At 38.2% G+C, this 25,921-nt stretch overlaps 1 protein-coding gene across 11 annotated transcripts in view; it reads right to left on the reverse strand.

The window, feature by feature from the left end:
* The window catches only part of DMD (dystrophin), a 1,138,094-nt gene that overhangs the window by 626,576 nt on the left and 485,597 nt on the right, over positions 1-25,921 (reverse strand). For all 11 annotated transcript variants that reach the window (XM_075097793.1, XM_075097785.1, XM_075097765.1 and 8 more), the window contains one exon: positions 16,510-16,682. In XM_075097793.1, the coding sequence (XP_074953894.1) occupies positions 16,510-16,682 (173 nt within the window). The remainder of the gene's footprint in view (positions 1-16,509; positions 16,683-25,921) is intronic.

The following is a 25,921-nucleotide window of genomic DNA, read 5'->3' on the forward strand; positions in this document are numbered from 1 at the left end:
TTTGTAGGCTTGCAGACTCCCACAGTGTCTACTAAAGAGTATCAACTCAGAAATGCAGTGACATTTGCTCCTTTCCGTTACTGACAAACTACAGTGCTTGTCATTAATCACCTTGACAGTAAGAAAATTCAACATTATTCTGTTAAGTATTTCTATGCCTATTTTTTCACTGATCTACCACATTGTCAAATGCTATAAACACAGACAAAGCACACAGCTGTATGTAGTGAAAAAGGGAAAAAAGGAAAATGCTTAAAGGAATCATAATTCAAATGTGTTTGAGCCTGGGGTATCTGTATTGGAGTTTTAAGTTTTCTAACTTCATTTTCTTGCTTGATTATATTAGAATAATGGCTTCTATAAATAATATTCATTGTGAGATGCCAGCCAGTCTTTCAACTGTTTGGGAAAACCAGGAAAACCTTGTTCCATGATTTAAAAATTAATGTAAACTCTTAATCTAACCTTTTCTACACTGAAGGCAGAGGGAAAATAGAAATCAGTCAGGAAGTATGGAAGAGCCTTAAAAAGTCCAGAGGAAAAGATTCCTGTAACTGTAGGTGTCTGTGCTACATTTTTTGCTGTACATGAAGGCCCGTGAATCTGAGAGGAAAAGAACAACTCACTGATTCCCCAGATTTACGTTTTATCTCAGTTTCCAGCTAGTCAGAGTGTATCTTGTATTCTGACAGAAAGAGAAAATATGCTGGAAAGATGGAAAAAGCAATTTCTGTGTTCGTTAGTTTTGCACACCACCGAGAGCACTTCCACTGCAAAACTGCCCCCTAGTGGGGTTCCTGTAATGGTCCTTCAGCTTTTTGCATCGGGACCAGGCAACTTTCCTGCAGCGCAACCCTCTGCTGTGCCTAATCTTGCCTTAGAGACTGCCACTTCTCAGATACAACATGCAAAAAGCAGGGAGAAAAAAGAAAAAAACAAGAAGGAAAAAAAACCCCAACCGTAAGCGAAGACTGCAGTCTTCTCTAAAGCAGGAAATAATCCACAACATATAGTATAACCTGACAATGCTTCCCCAACTCATTAAAATGAAAATGATTTCCAAGCACATCGGTATTTCTAACACCTACTGTCACAGTATCTCAGCCCCTCTGTATGCTCATAAACATGCTACTTGAAAGAAATGGTGCTCTTGTGGGTACAAGGCTAGGATGAAATTTAAGGTTCTCTTCTTGGCAAATCAGAATATTTGTATCTGATCTTGAAGAGTGTTTGAATATCACTGCTCTCCCCTTCTTACTGATCAAATGAGAAGAATATATTTTTTGTAGGATGTTGTGAGTTTATTTAGCCATACTTGGGAGGGAAACTAAATAAGAGGCTAATAGGACTATATCTGGAAATAAATGAAGAACTATTTAATATGTAAGACATCTTCCATTATTGCTTATGATATCTTTGCATGTCCTCATTAACCACATGACACCTGAGTAGAAACGTCTTGTGTTACACAGCCAGAAAACACTACTGATGATTTTTGTCAGAGAGCAGTAGCCAGAAGTGAATCTCATGGGTAATGAGAGAGCAATGTTTCTTGAGTAGCCCTACAATACCATGGCTTAAAACTTGAAATGCTGAATGTGTACCATTTAGGAAGGCATAATAGTGCACAAACTTACAAAAGGGCTGAGTTTGGCCTTGAAAGACTGAAATATTAAAAAATTGTCCTGATGACTTTTAGAAAACTCTTATTTGGCAAAACCTGCAATTCATTTCAATTTTGATTATTTCTTAGTACTACACAGAAAGAAATTGCAATTACTGGTTTTTACTTGCTATAAAAATACATATAAAGCCTATATTGAATACTGAATCATGTTAATTGATATTGCAGCAAAAAATATTAATAAACAATTAAACCTTTTTCCAGTCTACACCCCTGAACTGTTAATTTCCTGAGTTATTGAGTTCAGGCTTTTTACTGTTTCAGAATGCAATGACAATTCTGGAAATTGAGATTTACTATTTTTAGCAGCTTACTATTTACAGACATGCTTTTTAAAAATCAAGGTGATGATCTTACCATGTTGAAAGCTTTAAAAGCACCTAGAGTTTGGCATAAAATTCTGAGATAATGGATGAAAACTGTGACAGCTACTGGATAAATACTAAATAAACAAATCCGGGTCATCTGGATTCTTTAAAACGTGCTGGCTTATTCTAAACAACTATTGGAATGATGAGCACATAGATTTTTTTCTCTCTGACAACAGAAACATAATCATCTCCTCCTCGGAGATTGTATGCCACAAATTGTTGATTTTATGGCTGCTCAAATAATATTCAGCTACATTTTCCTTATATTTTGCTTTTTAGTAACTATGCTACCAGACAAAACATACAACTATTGAGAACCTCTTTTGTTCTTTAGTGTATTCTCTCATTTTGTTTGTAGAAAATTCAGTTTTGTATTATCAAATCACTCCATAAATAAGGGATTATCATGAGATACTGACTGATGGACTCACAGGACTCGACACTCCTCATACTTGTATTTCCGCAGGGGAGGGAGGGGGAAATCTCACTGAAAATAATGTTATTGGAGCACAAGGCAGAAATTCAGTTCAAGTAGTTAGCATCACTGAAAAAGACAGAAGAGAATAGTGAAAAAAAAAATCTCCCCTTCTTGGTCAGGAAGTAGCACAGGCCACTCCTTTCTTAGGCTGGTATTAAAGTGCCCACACATATGCTTAATTTTAAGCCGATGAGGCCAACATACATATTGGATATGTCTGGAGGTTTGACTTCAAGCTCTCTAGCGTAGGCTGGTGGACTAAATGCTCAGTTGAAGCTGAAGCACATTAGGTGCATTGCTGGAGCATAGTTTCTGAATTTGTTTAATACAACAGGAATCCAGTTCAGCTGCTCCAAGAGCATGAATCAGATCATGGTGGGGACAATCAGAAGATCAGTTTCAAAACTTCTTTTCTGAGCCGAACTAAAGGAGAATTGTGTGAGATGCACCACTTGAAGGCCTCCTATTGCCCAGGAAGACCTCCCTAGCAGTGAGTGCTCTTGAGCCCTATGCCTTCAAGACTAAGCTCACAAAACCACTCATAGAGCGAAGATTTAAGGCACCCAAGTGCTATGCAAATATATGTTTTAACCTGAAACCACTATACTCCAGTTCTGCAGAAAAAAAGTGCTGCAGCTGTCAATAAAATCTGGATCACAGGCTTTATAAAAACGAACAGTTTCTTTACCCTTCCTTTCTCAAAATGGTTCCAAATATAATGCTAATGTCTCTCCATTTGAGAAGGCAAACATAAAACGGAGCAACTAGAAGCTGTTTCATACATGCATACAACTACACCCACACAAATATGTGTACAGAGGATTGAATTTATAACAATACACATTATACTAAGGAAGGCAAATTTCTGGTTAAGAAAAGCAGTTCTGCAGCCAGACGTAGTACCTTACAATAATAGCTAATAAAAATGGTAGAAGGGGGCCCTTTGCTGAGCAGTGAGGAAGGAAAATCACACAGTATTGTTTTTAGAGTTTTATTAACTAAACTGACAGTAAAGAATTTGCATGTTTTAAAGAGTGTGAGTAAAATTATGAAGGATAACAAGACTTAGAAGATGTTTCTGAAAATATGCATAGTTAGAAATGACATTCACAGTTTTCAGTTTGTTGAGAAGCAGGTGCTTGCTCTTCTGAAGCATTTTTTAAATCTTTAAAAATTCAAGAAATCCAAGGTCTTTTCTTGATAAATAAGGTAGGCAGATACCTCAGGACCGCAGAACAATAATCTCTGATTATTAACATATTCCAGAGGTTTATATCAAGCAGGTTCTAGACAAAGACTGCAGGAAATCTTACTGATGAATGAATGAGATTTCAGGCATCTTAAGAGGGGCGTACTCATATCAGAAGGTCCTGATTCCTTTGTGGAATTTCCCACCGGATGCAGTACCTCCTACTATGTCAAATAAGTACTATGTATTTTCTTCATGATTATTACATCTGAGTTCCATAAAGAGTGTGAAAAAGATAATGAGCCTATAAAGAAATACGGGCAGGGTTTCCCAGCCCTCTGTGTTTATAGGCATGGTTGAAGGAGAAGGGGAACTCCCAGAAGCTGATGATGGGCAAGTTGAGAATTACATCAGAGGGCTCAATACATACAAGTCCCTGCGACCAGACAACCTGACAACTTCGGAAAGGCAAATGTTGCACCCATCCTCAAAAACAGGCCAAAAGGATGATCCAGGGTACTACAGGCCAGTAATAGTGGGAAAATCATGGAGCAAGACCTCTTGGAACACATTTCTGGGCACACAAAGAATAAGGGTGAAGGATGCCTGACCTACCTGATTGTCTTCTATTTTAAAATATTGAGGTTTGTGGATGATGGAGAACAGTGGGTATGATTTATTTTGACTGTAGCAAAGCTTTCAACAACAGCATATGCAGGAATTTTGCATCCCATTTGGGATGCTAAGGTATGGAAGTGTGGACAGCCAAATGGCTAGAGAGCTGGTTGGACTGTAAGGATCAGAGGGTAGTTGTAAATGGGTTGTACTTTACCTGGTGGTAACAAAAAGGTGGAGCATCAGAGATGTCCATCATCAATGACCTGAGATAGGCCACAGAGTGGACCTTCTTCAGATGCGGATGGCATATACATCATAGAACCATAGGAGGGTTTGAGTTGGAAGGGGCCTTTAAAGATCATCTAGTCCAACCCTTAAGTACTGGGAACCCCAGAACTGGGTGCAGTAGTCCAGGTTGGGTCTTATGAGAGTGGAGTAGAGGGGGAGAATCACCTCCCTTGACCTACTAGGTACGCTTCTTTTTACGCAGCCCAGGATACCATTGGCTTTCTGGGTTGCAAGCACACATTGCCTGCTCAGATATAATTTTTCACCTACCAATATCCCCAAGTCCTTCTCCACAGGGCTTCTCTCAAGCCATTCCATCACCCATCAGGGTGAAATCAGGTGTGAAAGAGTCAACATGATTAAGTATAGCACTGCCGTTCAGAAGGAGCTAAACAGGCTGGAGGGGTGAGCCAACAGAAGCCCTACGAAATTCATCAAGGACAAATGCGAAGTCTGACACCTGGGAAGGAAGAACCCCAATGCAACAATACAGTTTGGGAACTGGTTGGCTGTGAAGTGGCTCTACAAAAAAAAGATCCTGTGGGCGACAAGCAGGACATAAGCCAGTAATGTGCCCTGTCAGCAAAGACGATCAAGTATATCCTGAGATGCATTAACAGCAGCACAGCCAGCAGACTGAGAGAAAATATTACCCCTCTTCACTCAACACTCATAGGCCACATCTAGAAGACTGTGTCCTATTTTGGGTCTGCCAATACAAGACTTTAACAAACTGGAGTGAGTTCAGCGGGCACCACCAAGCAAATCATGGGGCTGAAGCACTTGTTCTTGAGGAGAGAATGAGGGAACTGGACAAAGAGATGGCTTCAGCAAACTCAACAGCAACCTTCCAACACTTATGAGGAGGTCATTGAGAAGATGCAGCCAGGCTCTTTCCAGGGGTGCATGGTAGGAGGATGAAAGACAACAAGCACAAAGAGAAATGATACTTTCAGACTAGATATATGGAAAAAAAATTCACCATGAGGATGGTCAAGCTGCGGAACAGGTTCGCAAGAGGTCGTGCAGTCTCTGTTGTTGGAGGTCTTTAAGACCTGCCTGGCTGAAGCCTTGGGCAACCTGGTCAACTAGTGTTAACCCTGCTTTGTGCAGGATGTTAGACTGGGAGAGTTCCTGAGGTCCCTTCCAGCCTGAATTATTCTGTGATTCTATGACACTTATTAACGAAATTAAAATCTCTTATAAGTCACCATAGCTAGATCTTACATAACACTTTGATCAGTAGCTCAGGGCAGATGGAAGAATAAGGAGCAAGGTGTAATCACACAGAGATAAGTTCCTAAAAGGGATTCTAGTGAATTTCTTTATGGCTATGTCATGGTTTCAGCTGGGATAGAGTTAATTTTCTTCACCCTAGCTGGTATAGTGCTGTGCTTTGAAATTAGCAGGGAAAAAAAAATCCTGTTGAGATAACACACAGATGTTTAGGCTGTTGCTGGGTAGCGCTTGTACTAGTCAAGGACATGTCCAGCCTCTCATGCTCTGCTGGGTGCACAAGAAGCTGGGAGGGGAGGGGGCACAGCTAAGAGAGCGGATTCAAACTGACCAAAGGGATATTCCATATCATGTAACGTCATGCCCAGTATGCTAGCTGGGAGGGGCTGGCCGGGGGAGGGAGGAAGCAATTGCGGCTCGGGGACGGGCAGCGTCGGTCAGCGGGTGGTGAGCAGCTGTATCGTTCGTGTTGCTGCGTTTTTTTCCCTGTTTTCCCTTTCCTTCCTTTTCCCTTTTATTATATTAACATTATTGTCATTATTATCATAATCATTTATCATCATCATTTTATTGTAATCATTAAACTGTGCTTATCTCAACCCACAAGTTCTTTTGCTCGTCCGATTCTCTTCCCCATCCCACAGGGGTGGGGGGGGGATGTGAGCAAGTGGCTGCGTGGTGTTCAGTTGCCAGCCGAGGCTGAACCACGACAGGCTATTTCTTTATGACTTTATGAGGCTGAGGGGGAGATCTTATTGCTCTCTACATCGACCTGAAAGGAGGTTGTAGTGAGGTGGGTGTTGGTCTCTTCTCCCAAGCAACTAGAAATAGAGGAGAAGAAATGGCCTCAAGTTGCATTAGGAGAGGTTTAGATTGGATGTTAGGAAAAATTTCTTCATTGAAAGAGTGGCCAGGCATTGGAACGGGCTGCCCAGAGAGGTGGTGGCGTCACCTTCCCTGGAGGTATTTAAACAACGTGTAGACATGGCACTTTGGGACATGGTTTAGGAGGCATGGTAGTGTTGGGTTGATGGTTGGACTTTATGATCCTAGAGGTCTTTTCCAGAAGGTACTTAAAGGTAGGTGCACCATGGTAACTAGAAAGCAGCAATTCCTTAAAAAGCATCAAGAGAATTCTGCAAAGGATCTCACCTTAGTACATCTAATATGCTTTGAATCTAATGGCTGTTCCTGCAACATCACCCTTCATTCCGTGCACAGTTGACCCAGCCAAATATTCACCCAGCTAAAAAATTCCTGCACAGCACAATGTAATGATTCAGTACCAACAGTGAAATCATACCTTAACTGTCAACACTTACAGAATGTAATAAAGTCACCGCAAATAAAGTTTCAGACCTGAGGATATACTGCAACTCTCTTAGGCTATGCCCACATGGATGGATGTAGCTAAGCATGAATGAGCTCTGCCAGTGTTTTGAGATGGCTGGATATAAATCAGAACTATCTGTGAAATTACATAGCTGCACTAACTTAGCATTGTCCCTAAAGCAAGTATACCCTGCATTTCAGCTGAGCCTTATAGCTTATGACACTGACCACAGTGTCATATTATTTTTTATATCTGACATGAAGGCCCAAGACAGTTCATATCCAGACAGCTCAGAGCCTATTTGCTTCTGCCCATTTTTGTCTTCATACATATTGGCATCCCCATGGTTCTACAGCCCACATATTCATGACTAAGCCATAACATTTCCAGACACTTCAGTGGAATTCTTTTAGTTTGTATGGAAGAAAAATTGACTACAATAATTCTCGTATGAATGTAATGCATTTTTGTCACTGAGCATTTTACAGTAAAGTTATGCTAAGATATGCTAATTGTCAGGCTTGGGGGTTGGTGATTTAAAAACATTCAAGATTCTTTTTCAGCTGAAAGATTTCACAGCACAAACACATGTTATTTCAGCTGAGATAATCAGATCTACTTATTAAAAGAAATTCTGAATTAGTTATTTTCACCTCATTTTACTATAGTCACCTTCAATTCCCCTATCAAGAACTGTGTTAAGCTCTAAAACCAACAGTATGACAGTGATTTAATAAATATTACTCTTTTGGCAAAAGCTATACTATGATTTTTCATCCTGCCTCAAATTTTCTATTTAAGCTTTAACAAATAATTTTAAATTTCACTTGTAGTTGTTCCATTTAAAAGATATTCTTACATACATTGCCCTGTGAAGAGACGTTTTAATGGCCATAGAATCATTTAGATTGGAAAAGACATTTAAGACCGTCAAGTCCAACCATTAACCTAACACTGCCAAGTCCTCCAATAAACCATGTCCCTAAGCACCTCATCTACATAGCTTTTAAATACCTCCAGGGAAGGTGACTCCACCACCTCTCTGGGCAGCCTGTTCCAATACTTGGCAACCTTTTTGATAAAGAAATTTTTCCTAATATCCAATCTAAACCTCCCCTAATGCAAACTGAGGCCATCTCCTCCTTTCCTACATCTTGTTACTTGGGAGAAGAGACCCACCATCCTGCAACTTCCTTTCCGACACCTGTAGAGAGCGATAAGGTCTCCCATCAGCCTCCTTTTCTCCAGGCTAAACAATCCCAGTTCCTTCAGCTGCTTCTCATAAGACCTGCTCCCCAGACCCTTCACCAGCTTCGTTGCCCTTCTCTGGACGTTCTACAGCACCTCAATGCCCTTCTTGTAGTGAGGGGCCCAAAGCTGAACACAGTATTTGAGGTGCGGCCTCACCAGTGCCGAGTACAGGGACATGACCACTTCCCTACTCCTGCTGGCCACACTGTTCCTTATACAAGCCAGGATGCTGTTGGCCTTCTTGGCCACCTGGGCACACTGCTGGCTCGTGTTCAGCCAGTTGTCAAACAGCACCCTCAGGTCCTTTTCCACCAAGCAGCTTTCCAGCCACTCTTCCCCAAGCCTGTAGCATTGCATGGGGTTGTTGTGACCCAAGTGCAAGACTCGGCACTTGGCCTTGTTGAACTTCATACAACTGAACTCAGTCTGTCGATACAGCCTATGCAGATCTCTCTGGAGGGCCTTCCTATCCTCAAGCAGATCCACACTCCTGCCCAACTTGGTGTTGTCTGCAAACTTACTAAGGGTGCACTCGATCCCCTCATCCAGATCACTGATAAAGATATTAAACAAGACTGGCCCCAACACTGAGCCCTGGGGAACACCACTTGTGACCAGCTGCCAACTGGGTTTAACTGAGTTCACCACAACACTTTCAGCCCAGCCATTAAGCCACTTTTTTACTTATCAGAGTGCAGCCATGAGGGCCCAGTTTCTCCAGGAGAACACTATGGGAAACAGCATCAAAGGCTTTACTAAAGTCTTGGTAGACAACATTCACAGCCTTTCCCTCATCCACTAAGCAGGTCACCCTGTCATAGAAGGAGATCAGGTTAGTCAAGCAGGATGTGCCTTTCCTAAACCCATGCTGGCTGGGCCTGATCCCCTGTTTGTCTTGGACGTGGTGCATGATGGCACTCAGGATGATCTGCTCCATAATCTTCCCCATTACTGAGGTCAGGCTGACAGGCCTGTAGCTCCCTGGATCCTCCTTCCGGCCCTTCCTGTAGATGAGTGTCACATTTACTAACTTCCAGTCAACTGGGGCCTCCCTGGTTAACCAGGACTGTTCATAAATGATTGAAAGTGTCTTCGTAAGCGCTTCCGCCAACTCCCTCAGTACCCTTGGGTGGATCCCATCCAGTCCTATAGACTTGTGTGTCTCTAAGTGATGTAGCAGTTCACTAACCATTTCCCCTTGGATTATGGGGGCTCCATTCTTCTCCCCATCCCTATTCCAGCTCAGGGGGCTGGGTACCCAGAGAACAACTGGTCCTACTGTTAAAGACTGAGGCAAAGAAGCCATTAAGTACCTCAGCCCTTTCCTCATTCTTTGTCACTGTTTCCCCCTAATCCAATAAAGGACAGAGATTTTCCTTAGCCCTCCTTTTCTTGCTAATGTATTTATAGAAACATTTTTTACTGTCTTTTATGGCAGTAACCAAATAAAGTTCTAGGAGGGCTTTGGCCCTTCTAATTTTCTCTCTGCATAACCTCATGACATCCTTGTAGTCATTCTGAGTTCCCTGCCCTTTCTTCCAAAGGTCATAAACTCTCCCTTTTTTTCTGAGTTCCAGCCAAAACTCTCTGTTCAGCCAGGCTGGTCTTCTTCCTCAATGGCTTGTCTTTTGGCACACGGGGACAGCCTGCTCCTGTGCCTTTAAGACTTCCTCCATGAAGAGTGTCCAGCCTTCCTGGACTCCTTTGCCCTTCAGGACTGCATCCCAAGGGACTCCATCAACCACTCTCCTAAACAGGCCCAAGTCTGCGCTTTGGAAGTCCACGTGGCATTTCTGCTGACCTCCCTTCTTACTTCTCTGAGAATCAAAAACTCCGTCATTTTGTGATCACTCTGTCCAAGATGGCTTCAAACCATCACATCACCCACAAGTCTTCCTCTGTTCACAAACAACAGGTCCAGCAGGGTGCCTTCCCTAGCTGTCTCCTTCACCAGCTGTGTCAGGAAGTTATCTTCCACACACTCCAGGAACTTCGTAGACTGTTTCATCTCTGCTACATTGTATTTCCAGCATACACCTGGTAAGTTGAAGCCCCCACAAGAACAAGGGCTATTGATTGTGAGACTTCTGCCAGCTGCTTATAGAATATTTCATCTGCTTCTTCATCCTGGTTGGGTGGTCTGTAACAGACTCCCACCACGATATCTGTCTTGTTGGCCTTCCCCCGATTCTTACCCATAAACGTTCAACCACATTGTCACCATCATGAAGCTCTAGACAATCCAAACACTCCCTAACATACAGAGCTACCCCATAGCCTCTCCTGCCTTGCCTATCCCTTCTGAAGGGTTTATAACCATCCATTGCACCACTCCCATTGTGCAAGTTATCCCACCATGTTTCTGTGATGGCAACTATATCATAGTTTTCCTGCTGCACAATGGCTTCCAGCTCCTCCTGTTGCCCTTGCTGCATGCATTGTTACCCATGAACTTCATTTGCGCTATATGTAAGGCAAAAATGTTTCATCTTAGGCTGTGAATTAAATCTTTCTAGTTATAAACTAGGCAATCAAAATACTCCCATATGTTTGGGGATTCTTTACATTAGAAATATTGACAGAAAGCCTTATCTAGACTGTCCATAATAAAAGCATTTATACATTCTATTATACTTGTTTGTTATACACTATTTTATACCTATTTGCAAGCAATTAAGGAACCAATTAATGTTACCAATATGTTAACTTGAAGATGTGATATTATGGGGATGAATGAAGTGGCAAATCTGTTGCAAGAAATAGGTTATAAAACAACTGTAATGGAGAGCATTTCTGTACAGTTAGTGTACATACTGTGTGTATATACATATATACACTGTATGCATATACATTAAGTGTACTTACTGTATGTACTTACGGTATGGAAATAAAATAACAACTAATGTTGGCTGTAAGAGTGAAGTATTATAAGGTGTCTCCATTCCGCCCTTTTCAAAATCTAGATAAACAGTTTGAGTTGCTGTGAAAGAAAGAAAAAGGCTACCCTGCATGTAACTAAGGCATGGTAGCTATTCTGAGATTAACATTAGAAAGGAAATAATTTCCTTCTCTCATTGAGGATGAACTAATATGTTCTGATTTTCACTCTCATCTTGGATCCCGAGCTAAGGGCAAGTCTAATAACAAGACTTACAACCTCAACAGAAATACGTGAGCAGATATTCTTAGATGAGGGAGCTGCCGCTATTTCTGCCTTTCTCTAAAAATACCTAGGTCTTCCACAAATTGCTCTTCTCTCTGTACTGAAACAAAGCCAGTTCGCATCCGTTCTTGTCATTCACTTCGACAGAGTTAAGGCAAGGAATAAAGAAATGCTGAGTGGGCTTAGAGAAAATGAGATATATAACAACATGTTTAGATATAAATAATATTGTTTTGTTATACTTTCTAGGTTAAGATTAATCTCCCCTAATTTTATCTATCCAAAAGTAATATGTCTAATCTCATCTAGACTCCCTGAATGGACCCACTATATAGTGCAACAGACAGTTACCTGTAAAAGAATTGCCTGGAAGTATTTAATTGAGAAGGAGTTTAGACAAGTAATGTAAAACAGATAACTAAAACTTGGATAGCAAAAGATAGGTCAAATTACTCATGTCGTCAATGACTTCACATTTACAGAGCACTGTTGGTGCTACAGATGGAAACTGGGAATCCACAACTGAGAAACTTGGAGAAGGAAAACATAAATGGCCTAAGCAGCCTCCTAGGATATCCAATGAGTAATGAAAGAGACACCTAGAGTAATTCTATTTTCATGTTCCTTGAGATAGATCTGACAGTCAAGGCTACAAAACCATTTTCTTAAAGGTTCTAAATGTGACTGGTTTATGTTTTCTTTTCAGTTTGGATGGGTAGATGCTTTGCACGGTTAGTTGTATAATAGACAGTCACAGGGTGATTCAGTCCTAAGAATAGTTTTGTAGTGGAATGTTACTGAGAAATCCATTCAAGATTAGCACAGCACCTCTGAAGTAAGAGGTTGAGGCCATGTAAGATGTCTTCAGGCACATACATTTTTCTAGAAATCGATATCCAAGCAAGTAGATTTCCTCAGTATTTTAATATTAACTGACTTTGCACTTGTCAATTGCTTATTACTCCAAGATGATATCTCATATTCTGAAAAGAGAACTAAACCCTGAATTTGTCACTTGGGCTGACTCCAGATGTCTTAGTACCATATCTATACATTTTTATCTAAGTGAGCAGACCACAGAGGCTGGATCTGACTCAGATACCATAGGCAAGCAAGACCTCAAGGCTTACTGGTGGCTGGTTCTGCAGCTATCCTGGATGTATGCAGTTAATTAAATTTGAACAAATAAAGTCTTGCATTTCTTTTTCCTAATATCTTGATCCATGCATCAGATTAGTTCTCAACTTGACAGAGTATATCAGTAAGGAATTGCAATATCTGCTACTATGTGATGTTAGAAATACAGCCACAAAATATTATTTCTCTGGCAATGAATACAATCTTTATGTATAGTTATCAGGCCTTATCAAGATAATCAACCACTAATTTAAGGTTACTCAGAAATTGTTCACAGTTGTACTGCTGTCCGAAAATTAAAATAATTCTTAATATAAGCCTATTAACTACTTGTTTATGGTTTCTTCTTGTTAGTATAAAAATTGTTAGGTTTTTGTGACTTTTACAAAGCCATGAATCTAGTTTGGCACCATTATTATGGATTTGGGATCTTTTCTGATATGAGACTGGCATATCACTTTTTTCTTCTTTTCAGAATTAGCAAGAAACACTTTGTAAAGTTATCTGGTATGAACTTTACCATGTTCTCTCACACAATTAAATTTGAAGTAGATTTCAGATTAAACTGAAGAGCATTTATCTAGTCTATAATATATGCCCTGGAAGACAGTTCTTAAATCAGACAGGAAAAAGGCAAAACTTGGTCGCTTGAAATTAATACGAGGGATCCATTAGAATTTTAACTCATGGTCAAGAAACAGTTCAAAAAATGTTCAAGGTCTACAATATCTGTAAATTTAAAGTATTTTGCTTTTAAATTAGAAAAATACTCAAAAGAAACTATTTCTTCTGCCTTGTGCTTGTTTTTTTTTCTAACATTCTCTGTGAGTGATTTGCAATTGCTATACAAATAATAAAAATTAATGTGTTGTTCATTGGTTTATTCTGGAAAAGTTTGTTGCACTTTATTGAGTCAATGACTTCTGGCACTGTTAGAAAGCAATACTTTTAGGGAGTATGTGCTGTTCACAGAAACAAAACTGAAGCATAAATATCCTGAGAAGACAATATCCTGACAAGAGAAACAAGGTCTTCCACAAGTGATAGTTGAATTTGCATATACTTAAATAATAATGTCTATGTTATTATGAACCTTTGATTTTCTAAAACCAATATTCAGAAATGCTTGTTTCTGTAACCTTTCAACCATGGAATACTCACATTCACTTAGATACACTCCCTTGAAGGCAACACAGAGCTCCAACAATGATTCCAAAACTGTCCTAAAACATCATCATCAATAGTGTATCTCATAAACACAGCTTCATCCATGTCTCAAGGGCAGACTTACACTGATACTTTCACCCCTTACAGACACAAACTGCTAGAAGAAAAATGCTAAAGGCCATATTGTCTTCCTTCATCTCCTCCCTAGCATTTGTGTGCACTCCAAATGTGCTTCACAAAACTGCAGAAGCTGTAGGGATCACCTCTGAGTTCAAATGAAAACACTGAAAGAGTGACACCGCAAGACTGACACCACAAACAAAAGATTTTAAAGAAAAAGAAAGGTGTGTGATTCCAGACAGCAGTCAAGCTTACCATCACCTTGTGTTGCTGTTCATCATACTAAAAGAGGATGACTCCCCCAGGCAAATGCCACTTCTGTAGTGCCTTTAATCTGATGACCTCAAAATACTTGACAAACATTAATTCATTTCACTTCAGAATACTTTCTGCTGCTGGCTAAATATCACTATAGTCTAAATAGGGATAGTTGAGTGGCAGTGCTAGTAGTCCAAGCTTTCAATTAACAATAAATCGCTGTCCTTTCTATGCACCAGTGGTAGAAAATGCATACGGGGAGATTCTAGAGGTTTCTCAGAGCTTGGTCTACTGTACCAGTAGGAGTTCGGGGAAAGGCAGGCTCTGGAAAAAAAAAACACCACCAAATATACCCAGTTTTTATTATCTGTGTGAGAAGCTTGGCTGCCGTATCTCCTTCTAACTTAGCCTTCGTTTTTGCGTGGCATCATGAGATACAGAAGAATCTTTCTTACCACACCAGTGCCCGGTTTACTATTTTTTAAAAAAGTACTGCTCATGGGGAAACCTGGAAACCTTACCAGATTATAAAACTGTCTCGCTTTCTTACACTTTAAATGTTGAGACAAAACAGAGATGACATGAAGATTACTGAATTATATTTTTTACTATTAATATCTCTAATTATTATTTTTTTTTCAACTTTCTCTTTCTCCAGCAACCTAAAATCAAATCTAGTGACTGCCTGACAGTGGAAAAAGTATGCTGTACAAACCTGCAATGTGACAGCTGTTGACCAATATTTCTAAACAAAGAAAACACAAACGTTACCAAGACTTGGATTGTAGGACAAAATCAGTGCCGTTTAAGTCCATGGGAAGTATTTTTTTTTCTTCTAGTCACTGCTTACATGTTTAGATTAATATCTCTTGCTATTATACAACGCAATAATTATTTGGATATTAAGTTAATTATTTTCAGAACAATTATAATGGTTTTAAGAACAGTTTCTGAGATAAATATTTCTAAACATATCTGTAGTGTAGAAAGGGATATTCTAGCAAATTTCAATCCATTGTCTTTTGGGGTAGCATATCAAGTGAAACTTGTAATGTCAAATTTTCAGCATTGTCTAAAGATCCAATTCTGTAAAATTCCTATGAATGGACAATTTCAGTGAATTGAACTAGTCATATATATATGTAAAGATTTTCAGTATCACATTAATAGTTTACATTCACAAGAAGAATTGTCAATGACTTTTCTGTTGTAATTCAACACATGCTTGAAACTATGACTTTTTATTTAAGGCAAACTTATTTTTTAACTCTTAAGTTACTAACAATAACATATATAACAATATATTATTACACTAATAATAACAAAAAAGTATATCACATAAATCATTGAAATTTCTGTATCATTGCCAGCAAAATCTGATATATCATCTAATTAAAAAGGTTAAACGAGTAAGTATAAACCTAGGTATTTTATTGCACAATGTCAAAAATTTTAAACATCGGATATGTAGTACAGAGTATAAATAAATCACTGGATTGCTAGTCTCTGTTGTGTTACTAACATGAGCCATGCCTGCATTAACAAACTAGGTTTGGTTACATTTTGCATCGTAATACGATTCCCAGATTACAAACACCACAAATAATATACAAGGAGAAAAATAATAGTAAGTAATATATATTGTAGGAGATCACAGCTTTATTTATTACCATTTTAATGCCTTTCTATACTTCTCTTGACTGCCCTGCCTTGCTGTATAATGTCTAATACACAGACTTATGAAAAGATGACACTGGATTTAAAGCTGCTAACAATTCTAGCTGTGCTCCTTAGACATAAGGTGAGAACTGCTCCTTGAAGTATTAAGTCCTCTGCAATTCAAAGGGATTTTCCTCTGATGCACCCATCACAAATTTAGATTTCTAAGTTAACAGTACAGGTACAAAAGAGTAAATGCCTAATACCGTCTCAGGGTAAAGGTATGTCATTTATAATGACATAGAAATATATATGCAATATCATGCCAGGGTTGGGTCTAATGCAAGTGTTAGTTGGTCAAAATATTTCCAATTTTACAAAAATGCTCATAAATTAAATTAAAATTCCCTATAAACATTCTACAGTTAGTTACAAGAAAGTATTTTTTGCGACATTAAAAAATATTTCCACAAAAAGGAGACTAGGAAACAATCACCACCAGCAAGCTAAATATTAAAGGATGCCGTGAGAAATAACAATTTAAAAAAGTTACTTACACCTGCCGGTCCCTGTACATTTTGTTAACTTTCTCCCATTGGAAATCAAGCTGAGTCAGCTTTTCTTGTATATTTGCCGCTTCCGTTGGCGTAACACTTTGCAAAGCCTGTATCTTCTTGTTGTGAATAATGTCTATATGACCCATCAGTCTCCCCAGGCTATCTTCAATGCTCTGTAACATTAAAATTTTAGAAAAGAAACACAAAACATCTGTATTATAAATTTTAAAAAAAGTTCATATGCAAAAGAAAGAGAGCAAAAATGCTAATCAAACAGAATAGAATAGAATATTTCAGTTGGAAGGTACCTACAATGATCATCTAGTCCAACTCCCTGCCTAGTTCAGGACTGACCATGTTAAAGCATGTTGTTAAGGGTATGGACCAAATTCCTCCATTCTCTTGGTAAAGAAATGCTTCCTAATCATAGAACGGGTTGGGTTGGACGGGACCTTAAAGGTCATCCAGTATGTCCAGTCTAAACCTCCCCAGTACAGCTTTGAACCGTTCCCATGCATGCTGTCCCTGGCTACCAGGGAGAGGACATCACCACCTGCCCTCCACTTCCCCACCTCAGGAAGCTGTAGGGAGCAATGAGGTCCTTTTCTACAAAGTAGACGAGCCCTAAGCCCTCAGCCGCTCCTCACAGGACACACCTTCCAGCCCTTTCACCTGCTTTGTTGCCCTCCTCCACATGCATTAAATGACCTTAATACCCTTCTTAAGTTGTGGGGCCCAGAACCACGCACAGTACTCCAGGTGGGGCCACACCCACGCTGAATACAACCGGACAATCACCTCTCCTGACGGGCTGGCTATGCTGTGTTTGGTGCACCCCAGGATGCGGTTTGCCCTCTTGGCTGCCAGGGCACACTGCTGACCCCTATTGAGCCTGCTGCCCACCAGCACCCCGGAACACTTTCTGCAGGGCTGCTCTCCAGCCGCTCCTCTCCCAATTTATACTTGTGCCTGGCATTACTCCATCCTAGGTGCAGAATCTGTCACTTCGACTTGTTAAATTTTATCCCATTAATCATAGCCCAGTACTCCAATCTATCCAGATCCCTCTGAAAGGCCTCTTATCCCTCAAGAGAATCAACAATAGCTTTGACAACAATAACAATTTTACAATAACTGGATGATGGATGATGGACTGAATGCCCGTCCTTTCGTTGAAGGCCTAATAAACTGTATCTGAGAAGGGTGATGGCAAAACACTATTGACTTCGGTCACTTATTAATTCTTCTACACCAAGATGACATCTATTTTAACCCCATTTCTTCTTAAAAAAGTCCCACTTTATGGACTTATGTTTAAATGTTCTTTAATTATTTTGCTGTTTATCCTCCTCTTTTTTACTTGTTTCAGCAGGTATTGAACAGATATCAAAGTAACAGCACAAAAAATTAGTTTATCAGGTATCACTGGTTTTGTCTTTTGCTGGATATTTACAACCTAACATTTACCATTCTTCAAGTAGTCAGTTCCTTCTTGTTTCAGAGAAAGACAAAATACTCCAGAGCACACCTACCTAACTGCACAGTGCCACGTGTTGGAAGACCATAAGGAAGAAAAACTGAATTTACTCTAGACTTCTAGCATTTTTAAAATGTGAGAAAGCATTTAAAACTCCATACATTGACAATGACTATCTAATTATCCATTTATCAATCCATTCAGTTCCATGACTGAATTATACAGGTTTTCTTTTTGCTTTACAAAGGAACACATAAATATGCTGTTTATTTCTATTCTGTGAGCTAGGTGGTGTTCGACCCCTCTCTTTCTACTAAATCTTTCAGATTAATTTGAATGACTGAATTTGTTAGAAAACTCAATGCTGAGGAAAGATATTGTCATAAACTCTGTGCTGACTTAAGGATAAAAGCACTGAATGTAACAAAAAGCAATTAGCAGAGACTTTGTCCTTGTGAATCAAGACTGATGTAATGAAATCCTCAAGCAGAGTACTTCCTGTCACATTTCAGTCTACTGTCCAAGCAAGCATAATTTGGTACTTCTGTGATTTCCTTGTTCTTTATCAGGAAGACAACACAAATGATTTTTTGAATCAACCAAAAACCATGAGTTTGATAAGCTTACCTTTCAGCTCCACATGATGACTATCAAAAACAGATAAATCAATGCATGTTTTGGAGGAAAAACATGCCTTTTATGCAACTAATCTGTACAGCTGTCATCTCCTTACAGTCCTGCTAACATACATCATATGTAGCATTACCAGAAAGGAAACACAAGTAAACTGAATGTTTCTGAGATGCAGTTAATCATTAATTCTTTACATTTTCATGCAGTTAATCATTAATTCTTTACATTTTCATTTCCATTTCTTGTAGGTGGCCTCTTCCAGCCTCAGTGCTACAAGGAACATGATACTTGTGCTGTTCTGGGGATTTTATTTTTCTCTCTGTGGTATTTGTTTTGGAAGGAAAATGCTCTCTCTTCCAGACTAGTCAAGCCATCAATGTAAAGCAAGAACATGTCTCCACTGCTGATTTCCTTCAGCCAAACAAAAATCCTTTCCTCAGTGAAATGAAGTAAATTTTTTTGAAAAGTTATGACCGTGGTTCCTTTCAATGATGAATTTCACACTACCCCTCTTGCTGCCTGAATAAAATGTAGCCAGGCATGAAAGAATTAAAATGTTTTGGATTGACGACTGCATCAATTTCTTTTTAGTCTAAAGTTAACATTTCTTTCCCTAAAGTTTTTAAAGGTAAGATTTTCTCCTTTTCTCTAATGAAAGGTTAAGACTATGAGATTTTGTGCATTCAAAACAATAACTTCCATAATGCAAACAAAGCTCATAAAAATTTGTACCAAACTAGACAAAGGATCTGATATACCACTGTGCCATTGAAAGACTCAGATAATTCTTGAGATAGGTATATTCAAATAGCAGTGTAAAAATAAATGTCTCCCTACTCATAAAATTTAGCTGTTTCTTGCTTTTTAATGAATTCTTAATACAGGTATGCACATGTCTCACTGAAACTGCTGCACAGAGAAAGGAATGTTCTCTGGATGAAAATCTACAGCCATACTCAGCTTTTACCACAGAATCGTAGAATCATAGACTAGTTTGAGTGGAAAGGGACCTTTAGAGGTCATATAGTCCAACACCCCTGCCATGGGCAGCAACATCTTTCATGAGATCATGTAGCTCAAAGTCCCATCCAGCCTGACCTTGAAGACTTCCAATGATGGGGCATCCACAACTTCTGTGGGCAACCTTTCTCCAACCGTTTCTTCAAACTCCCTAAATTTCCAATGCCACTATCTATAACTTTTCTACTATATTTCCATCCCTTATTTCTTCTGAAATATATAAGCCTCAGAATGAATACTGAGAACTTGCAGCGGAGAACCTATCAGACCAACTGACCATAGACTCTTAGTCTCATTTAACATTATTCAGCTGCTGCACACAACTCTGCAGCAACTTTGTTCTAGAGATAAGGGACAATGCTGATTTGACAGAGTTATGAGAAGCACAAATTGCTAGTTTGTGTGTGATGAGCTCTTTCATATTACCAGCACTTTTGAAAGGAGGCAGAGATCAAAGGATGTTGTGTTATTTTGCAGTAAGCAGAAAAATAATGCTTGGTGGAAAGACCAAAAAAAAAAAAAAGAAGGAAATTAAAATTGCCCTCTAACACTCTTGTCACAGTCTAGTTAAACCCTGTAGCTAGAACCTGATGGTTCTATTTCACCATGCAAAAAAAAAAAAATCATATTTGCCTTTCCTTCATTTGTGAAGAGCAGGCATCAACTTTGAAGTAATACAGGAGAGATTTTGGAAGTTAAAATGTACCAGAAATAGAAGAGAAAAGACCATTAGCATGAGTGGTCTCTTCCTCAGTCTGTTGCCATTCTTGTTATGGCAAATTAATCTATCCAAAGAGTCCCTCAGCCATCCTCACAGGGATTCAGATAGACCTGGGAAGTCAGCACTGAACATCTGTTTTATTTCCCCATGAGTGGTTAGGAATAAGAATGCTATAGTTGCTTGGGCACAACAGAATTCTAGTCTACACGCACACTGACCAATGGAGTTATTAAAGAAAATAAAAGCTGTACTAAGCATTGAATCACAGAATCACAGAATGGCAAGGGTTGTAGGGGATCCCTGGAGATCGTCTCGTCCAACCCCCTGCGTGAGCAGGCACACCCAGAGCAGGGGCCACAGGAACGCATCCAGGCGGATTTTGAATGTCTCCAGGGAAGGAGACTCCACAGTCTCTCTGGGCAGCCTGTGCCACTGCTCTGTCACCCTCAGGCACAAGAACCCAACTGACAAGCACAATATATTCCATCACATATTGTTTTGCCTTCCTTGCATCTCCACTAAATATTATGTTTCAGATATATAGTTTGTGTTTGGTAATACAAATGAAAACTAGAATTGTCTTTTATTAGTTTCAGCCAGGGACAGAAACACAGCTAGCCAATTTGATTTTGGACACAAAAATGTATGACAGAACATGTTTTCACCTATTTTAATGACAACTAGATAAAAAAGGATATCTTGTTGTTCAGTGTCCTTCTGCTTACCTAATTTGAAGGACAAACATCTCATTTATATGCCAACATATTACAAAAAGGATGAAACAGAGGTTCAATCCTGCAATCTCTGCTCATTGCAATAATCTCAACTGTATAAGCTGAAGTCCAGAGAATATTCTTGTGATAGCATCTTTTACAGATAGGAAAAAAAAACATGTTCCTTTTTGTAACTGTTTGTTGCTTTTCCTTGCAATATTTTAAAGGCAACAAAATTTCAAATAATACATTTTAAAGAGACATATATGATCTTATATAAAAAGGAAACTGTTTGAAGCATCTAGTAATTACAAATTATAAAGATTTAAAACTAGTTCAAAGTGTAGTTTTATTTATGAAAATTTCACACCAAGATTTTACTTTTTATCTTTAAGATTAGTATTACTGAATAGAAGTTAAGGGGGTATATTCCTTTCTAGTAGTTCTTTGTCACAAAAAATGAAACCGGAACTTTATATCCTGGATATAATACTCACTTAATAAAAAATTAAAAATCAGAGCTCCAGTTCACTTTGTTAAATATTTGGTGGTTTGTGCACAATATTTTGATGGAATTAACTTTCTAAACATTCTACACATTTTAATTAATATATGTATTAATTATTTTAATTTTAAATATTCTACAAATCTTGAGCTAAGTCAGTTATAAAATGAATGGTATTATGCTTAGAATTTAGGTAACAGAGTGAAAACAAACAAGAATTAAGCCAGATGCACAAAGTGAATCACATTGCAAAGAGAGAGTGGCTTAACGAATCTGCCACCTCACATTTCAACATATTATTCCAACCTGCGATCTTCAGCAAAATTTTCCAACTCAAAAGCTGTTATCTGCTTTTTGCACAAAGTAAATAATGTAAGAAACAGAAACGGACTTTGAATTTGCATAACTATATTAATCAGGAAAATACATTTCAGAATATTTTAAATCTGAAAATTATTATGACATGTTCAGAAAGGCTAGAAAATGTTGATTTTAACCTTAATATTCTAAGGAAGATATGAAAGCAACTTCAGCAGGTACCACTCAAAAGAAGTAGGAAATAAACCACCAATTTTTTAAAATACCATGATGAGACATAAATCACCAATAAATCAAAAGTTAAAGGTTTAAAATTATAGCAGATTTTTTCCACGTTATTGCTATTAGCAAAGCAAAGAAATTCTAAAAAATTTGATTATTTTTTTTTTATGGATTCATTGTCTGCTGACATGTGTTCTGATAGTTAGAAATAACATGATACTCAGACAGTAATATATTTATGATTCATTATTAAGTATCTAGAAATATTATTTCTCTGCCATAGTATCTGGAAATATTTTTCTCTGGCATAGGAGTTTAAGTCATAGACCAAGAAATCTATTTCATGTTATATACCTTGGTCTATATATATGTTATCCAGCTAACTAAAAAATTATGTTCCAATATATATGTGAAAAAAAAAAAAAAAGAAAAACAAAAGCTTAGAATTCCACATATTCAAAATGTGGAAAAGACAGAACCTCAAAAGTTTTGCATGTCAGTATTTACATTCCTGGTCCTTTCATTTCCCTTTGCTTCCCAACTCAGAAGCCAGTCCTTCAAGCAATCACCAGGAAAAAAACCTGAGCCCTCTCATTCTAGGTGGAGCATGCTGAGGTTCTGCGACTATCTTGTGTATGGATATTTTGGTCACTGCCAGGAGCTGCAGGAGAACTGAGTAAGCTGCAGGGAGAAAATCTTTAATAACCAATATGAAAACATTGATCTGGCAGAAGGTGCGTCAAAATTGTCCATCAGTTTCACTGGGATGGTAAAAAGCATAAACCTAGTACAAAAATTGCACTATGTCAAATTTCACATCCCTGGGAAACATCAGTTTAAAAAGCAAGTGTCTCGCTTGATGGTTTTTGGTTAAAATTGGAAAACAATGTTTTTTGTATTTTTTTGCTTTTTCACTATCCATGTTTCCTAGTATGGAATAAACAAGTTTCTTGAAATCTGTACAAATGAAACAAAAGAAATTTAACATAGACATTTGGCACAGGAAATTTCATCCCTGTTGATTCAAATATAACATAGTTTTAAATATTTGGGTTTTCATATACGGAATATCCTACAGCTTCAGTAACAATTCAGAATGAAAAATAGACACCAAGTAATCAAAAGTCTATTTCATAATATGAAGTTATGACTTAATAAACAGTGACTCATTCTTAATTTAAACAAATATCCACTTGTGACAGCGATATTAAAAAAATTGTTGACGAATTACTTCCTTTGTCATAACACCAATCATTTTTACCTCTCCAAAAATCTCGTCAATTTAGTCTCTTCTTATGTAGGTCTTGTTTACATGGCTCTGACCTCTAATTTGCCCTTCTCCGAATATTTTCTAATTAGATTATATACTTTCAAAACATTTCATATTCCTTTGAAATTAAACATAATATACACAGCGAAGCTGTGCTACCTTACTGTGGAAGTGTTCTAGTCTGAATACAATTTTTTAACTCTTGCTACAGAACAACAGCTGATTTCTGGATAAAGATGAACACTGAGAAAATATTTTGAAGGTATAATTCAGCCCACAATGAACTGAATTATCCAAGACTCTCAAGTGTCGGGTGTAACTGAACTTATTCCTTTCACTATGCCTTATATTTTACCTGCCTGCAACCATTTTCCTGTCATTGCTCTGCTCCATTGTTTAGCACTGCTGAAATTATGTTCATGCCTTTTTCCTGATTTTAATCAAACTATATTGTAATTTTCAATTTGTTCCTAATTACTGCACACTCTACTGAGCGTTTAATAACTGCATCAAACAATACTACATTTCATGCAGGTTTAAGTGTTACCCTACTAATAACCTTGTTTTATGTATAAAATTTGGTATACAGTAAAGTTGCTGCAGAGATGTATAGCTACTAGGCAGAAGCTTTTCATCTTAGAAAGCTATCATAAAGTGGACAGACTTCATGGACAATTTGAACTAAACTGAAGTTCTTCCCAATCCTGAGCAGGGAGGCCGCCTCTCTCTTCTCCCTTACTTTAAGTTCTGTGCTCTAATATATGCATTCTGCATATGTTGACTTCTAACTCTGCAACTCCTCATTTTTCTTAATAAAGAAACTTTTAAAATATCCATGTAAACTATACTTACCAATTCCTTTTTATTCAGCATTTATGAATCCTTCTGATTCTACTAATGGATTTTAATTCTTTTTTAACGTGTCACCCACACCATCTCTTGTCTAGATAACAGGTTCTACAATGAATTTGATTTAAAATCAGTATCTTAGAGCCGTGGGTATAAGAGTGTACTGATATATTATTAGTAGTACTAATATGAAGTGACAGGGAGATAATGATAATTATCCAACTCATTTTCTCCTCCTAATTACTTGAGAAATATTTTAAAAACAACAAGCACTTAAGACAAAATCCGAATGCCTGTTTAAGTGATAAAATGTGATTGTCATTTTATAACCAATTAAAATGATTGCACTGTATTTAGTATTTTGTAAAACATAAGAATCAAAAACCTTATGAAAATGTGATATGAATACTCTGAAATAATTACATACAAAAAAGACAACAAAAGACAAAAAATAGACTCTGCTTTTCTAAAACTCTAGGGATGCAAATAATAAATGTTATTCTTTGCCAACAGAAAAAAAAAACACCAAACAAAAACAAACCAAAAGAAGAAGAAAAGGAACGTTCCATAAAGCCCCTTACGACTAGTAATTTCAATCCATAGGTCCTGAGAAATGTGACTTACAGGAGTCACATATTACACGAGACTAAAGTAAATACTTATAAATAAAAAGAGAATGGCAGAGATCTTGTGTCTGGGATGATTCACAATAAAGAACATGTTTCCCCCTTGTCAGCAATCTATCATCTAAAGTGAAGGCTGGCTGGGTCTGTGTCATCACTCAAGAAACCTCATTTGAGTTTCCAAGCAGAACGTCTCACACTCAGCGTTCCTTACTCAGGTCTACCTAACCATTGATTTTATATGCTCAGGCCATGTATAGTTAAGATATTCAGTGTTGTTAATCTGTATATAAGAAATATCAGGGGATAAAAACATAAAATCCACAACTGGATGGTATAAGAGTGGCCAAAAAAAAAGAGAGAGATTATATATATATGTGTGTATGCACAAGCCCTTGTACCTCACACACATACCCCCATCTATCTTTCATGTTGAAGAGAATAGCTTCAAGCAGTTATTTATCAACAATGCCTAGGGAGCTTTTTAACATGGTTGACAGAAGTGCACAAAGCTTTAATTTTTAAGAAAAAAGGATAACAGAAAATCATTAGCTGTTGAAGTGACAGTAGCCTTTGGGGAATGATCCATCTCATTGCTCTTGGAAAGAAAATCCGAGTGCTAGAGACTTGAACACCAGCTCATTTTCACTACCAGGAATTTGTCTTTATCTGCCAGAGAAAGACAACTTTCTGTAAAAATTCGGTTCCTTGGCTATTTGTGTACAAATCAGCCACCAAACGCTGCATTATTGACAGATCTAGCTGGAGAGATTACACTCTGTTCTAAGTTATGGTTAACTGGGTTTTACTGAGCTGCAGCCAAAAACCACTTTGAATAACACATTACGTGATGTTTCTTGATAAGAATCACTTTATGCATGCCAAATATGGATTCCAATGTACAAAATTCAAAATATATATTTGGCAATCCAAACATATGTAGAATGATGCTTTATAATTATATGAATCACAGACTGGTAGGTGTTGGAAGGGACCTCTGGAGATCATCTCGTCCAACCCTCTGCCTGAGCAGGCACACCCAGAGCAGGGGGCACAGGACC

This window comes from Phalacrocorax aristotelis, chromosome 1, assembly GCF_949628215.1.
Source record: "Phalacrocorax aristotelis chromosome 1, bGulAri2.1, whole genome shotgun sequence".
Lineage (NCBI taxonomy): Eukaryota > Metazoa > Chordata > Aves > Suliformes > Phalacrocoracidae > Phalacrocorax > Phalacrocorax aristotelis.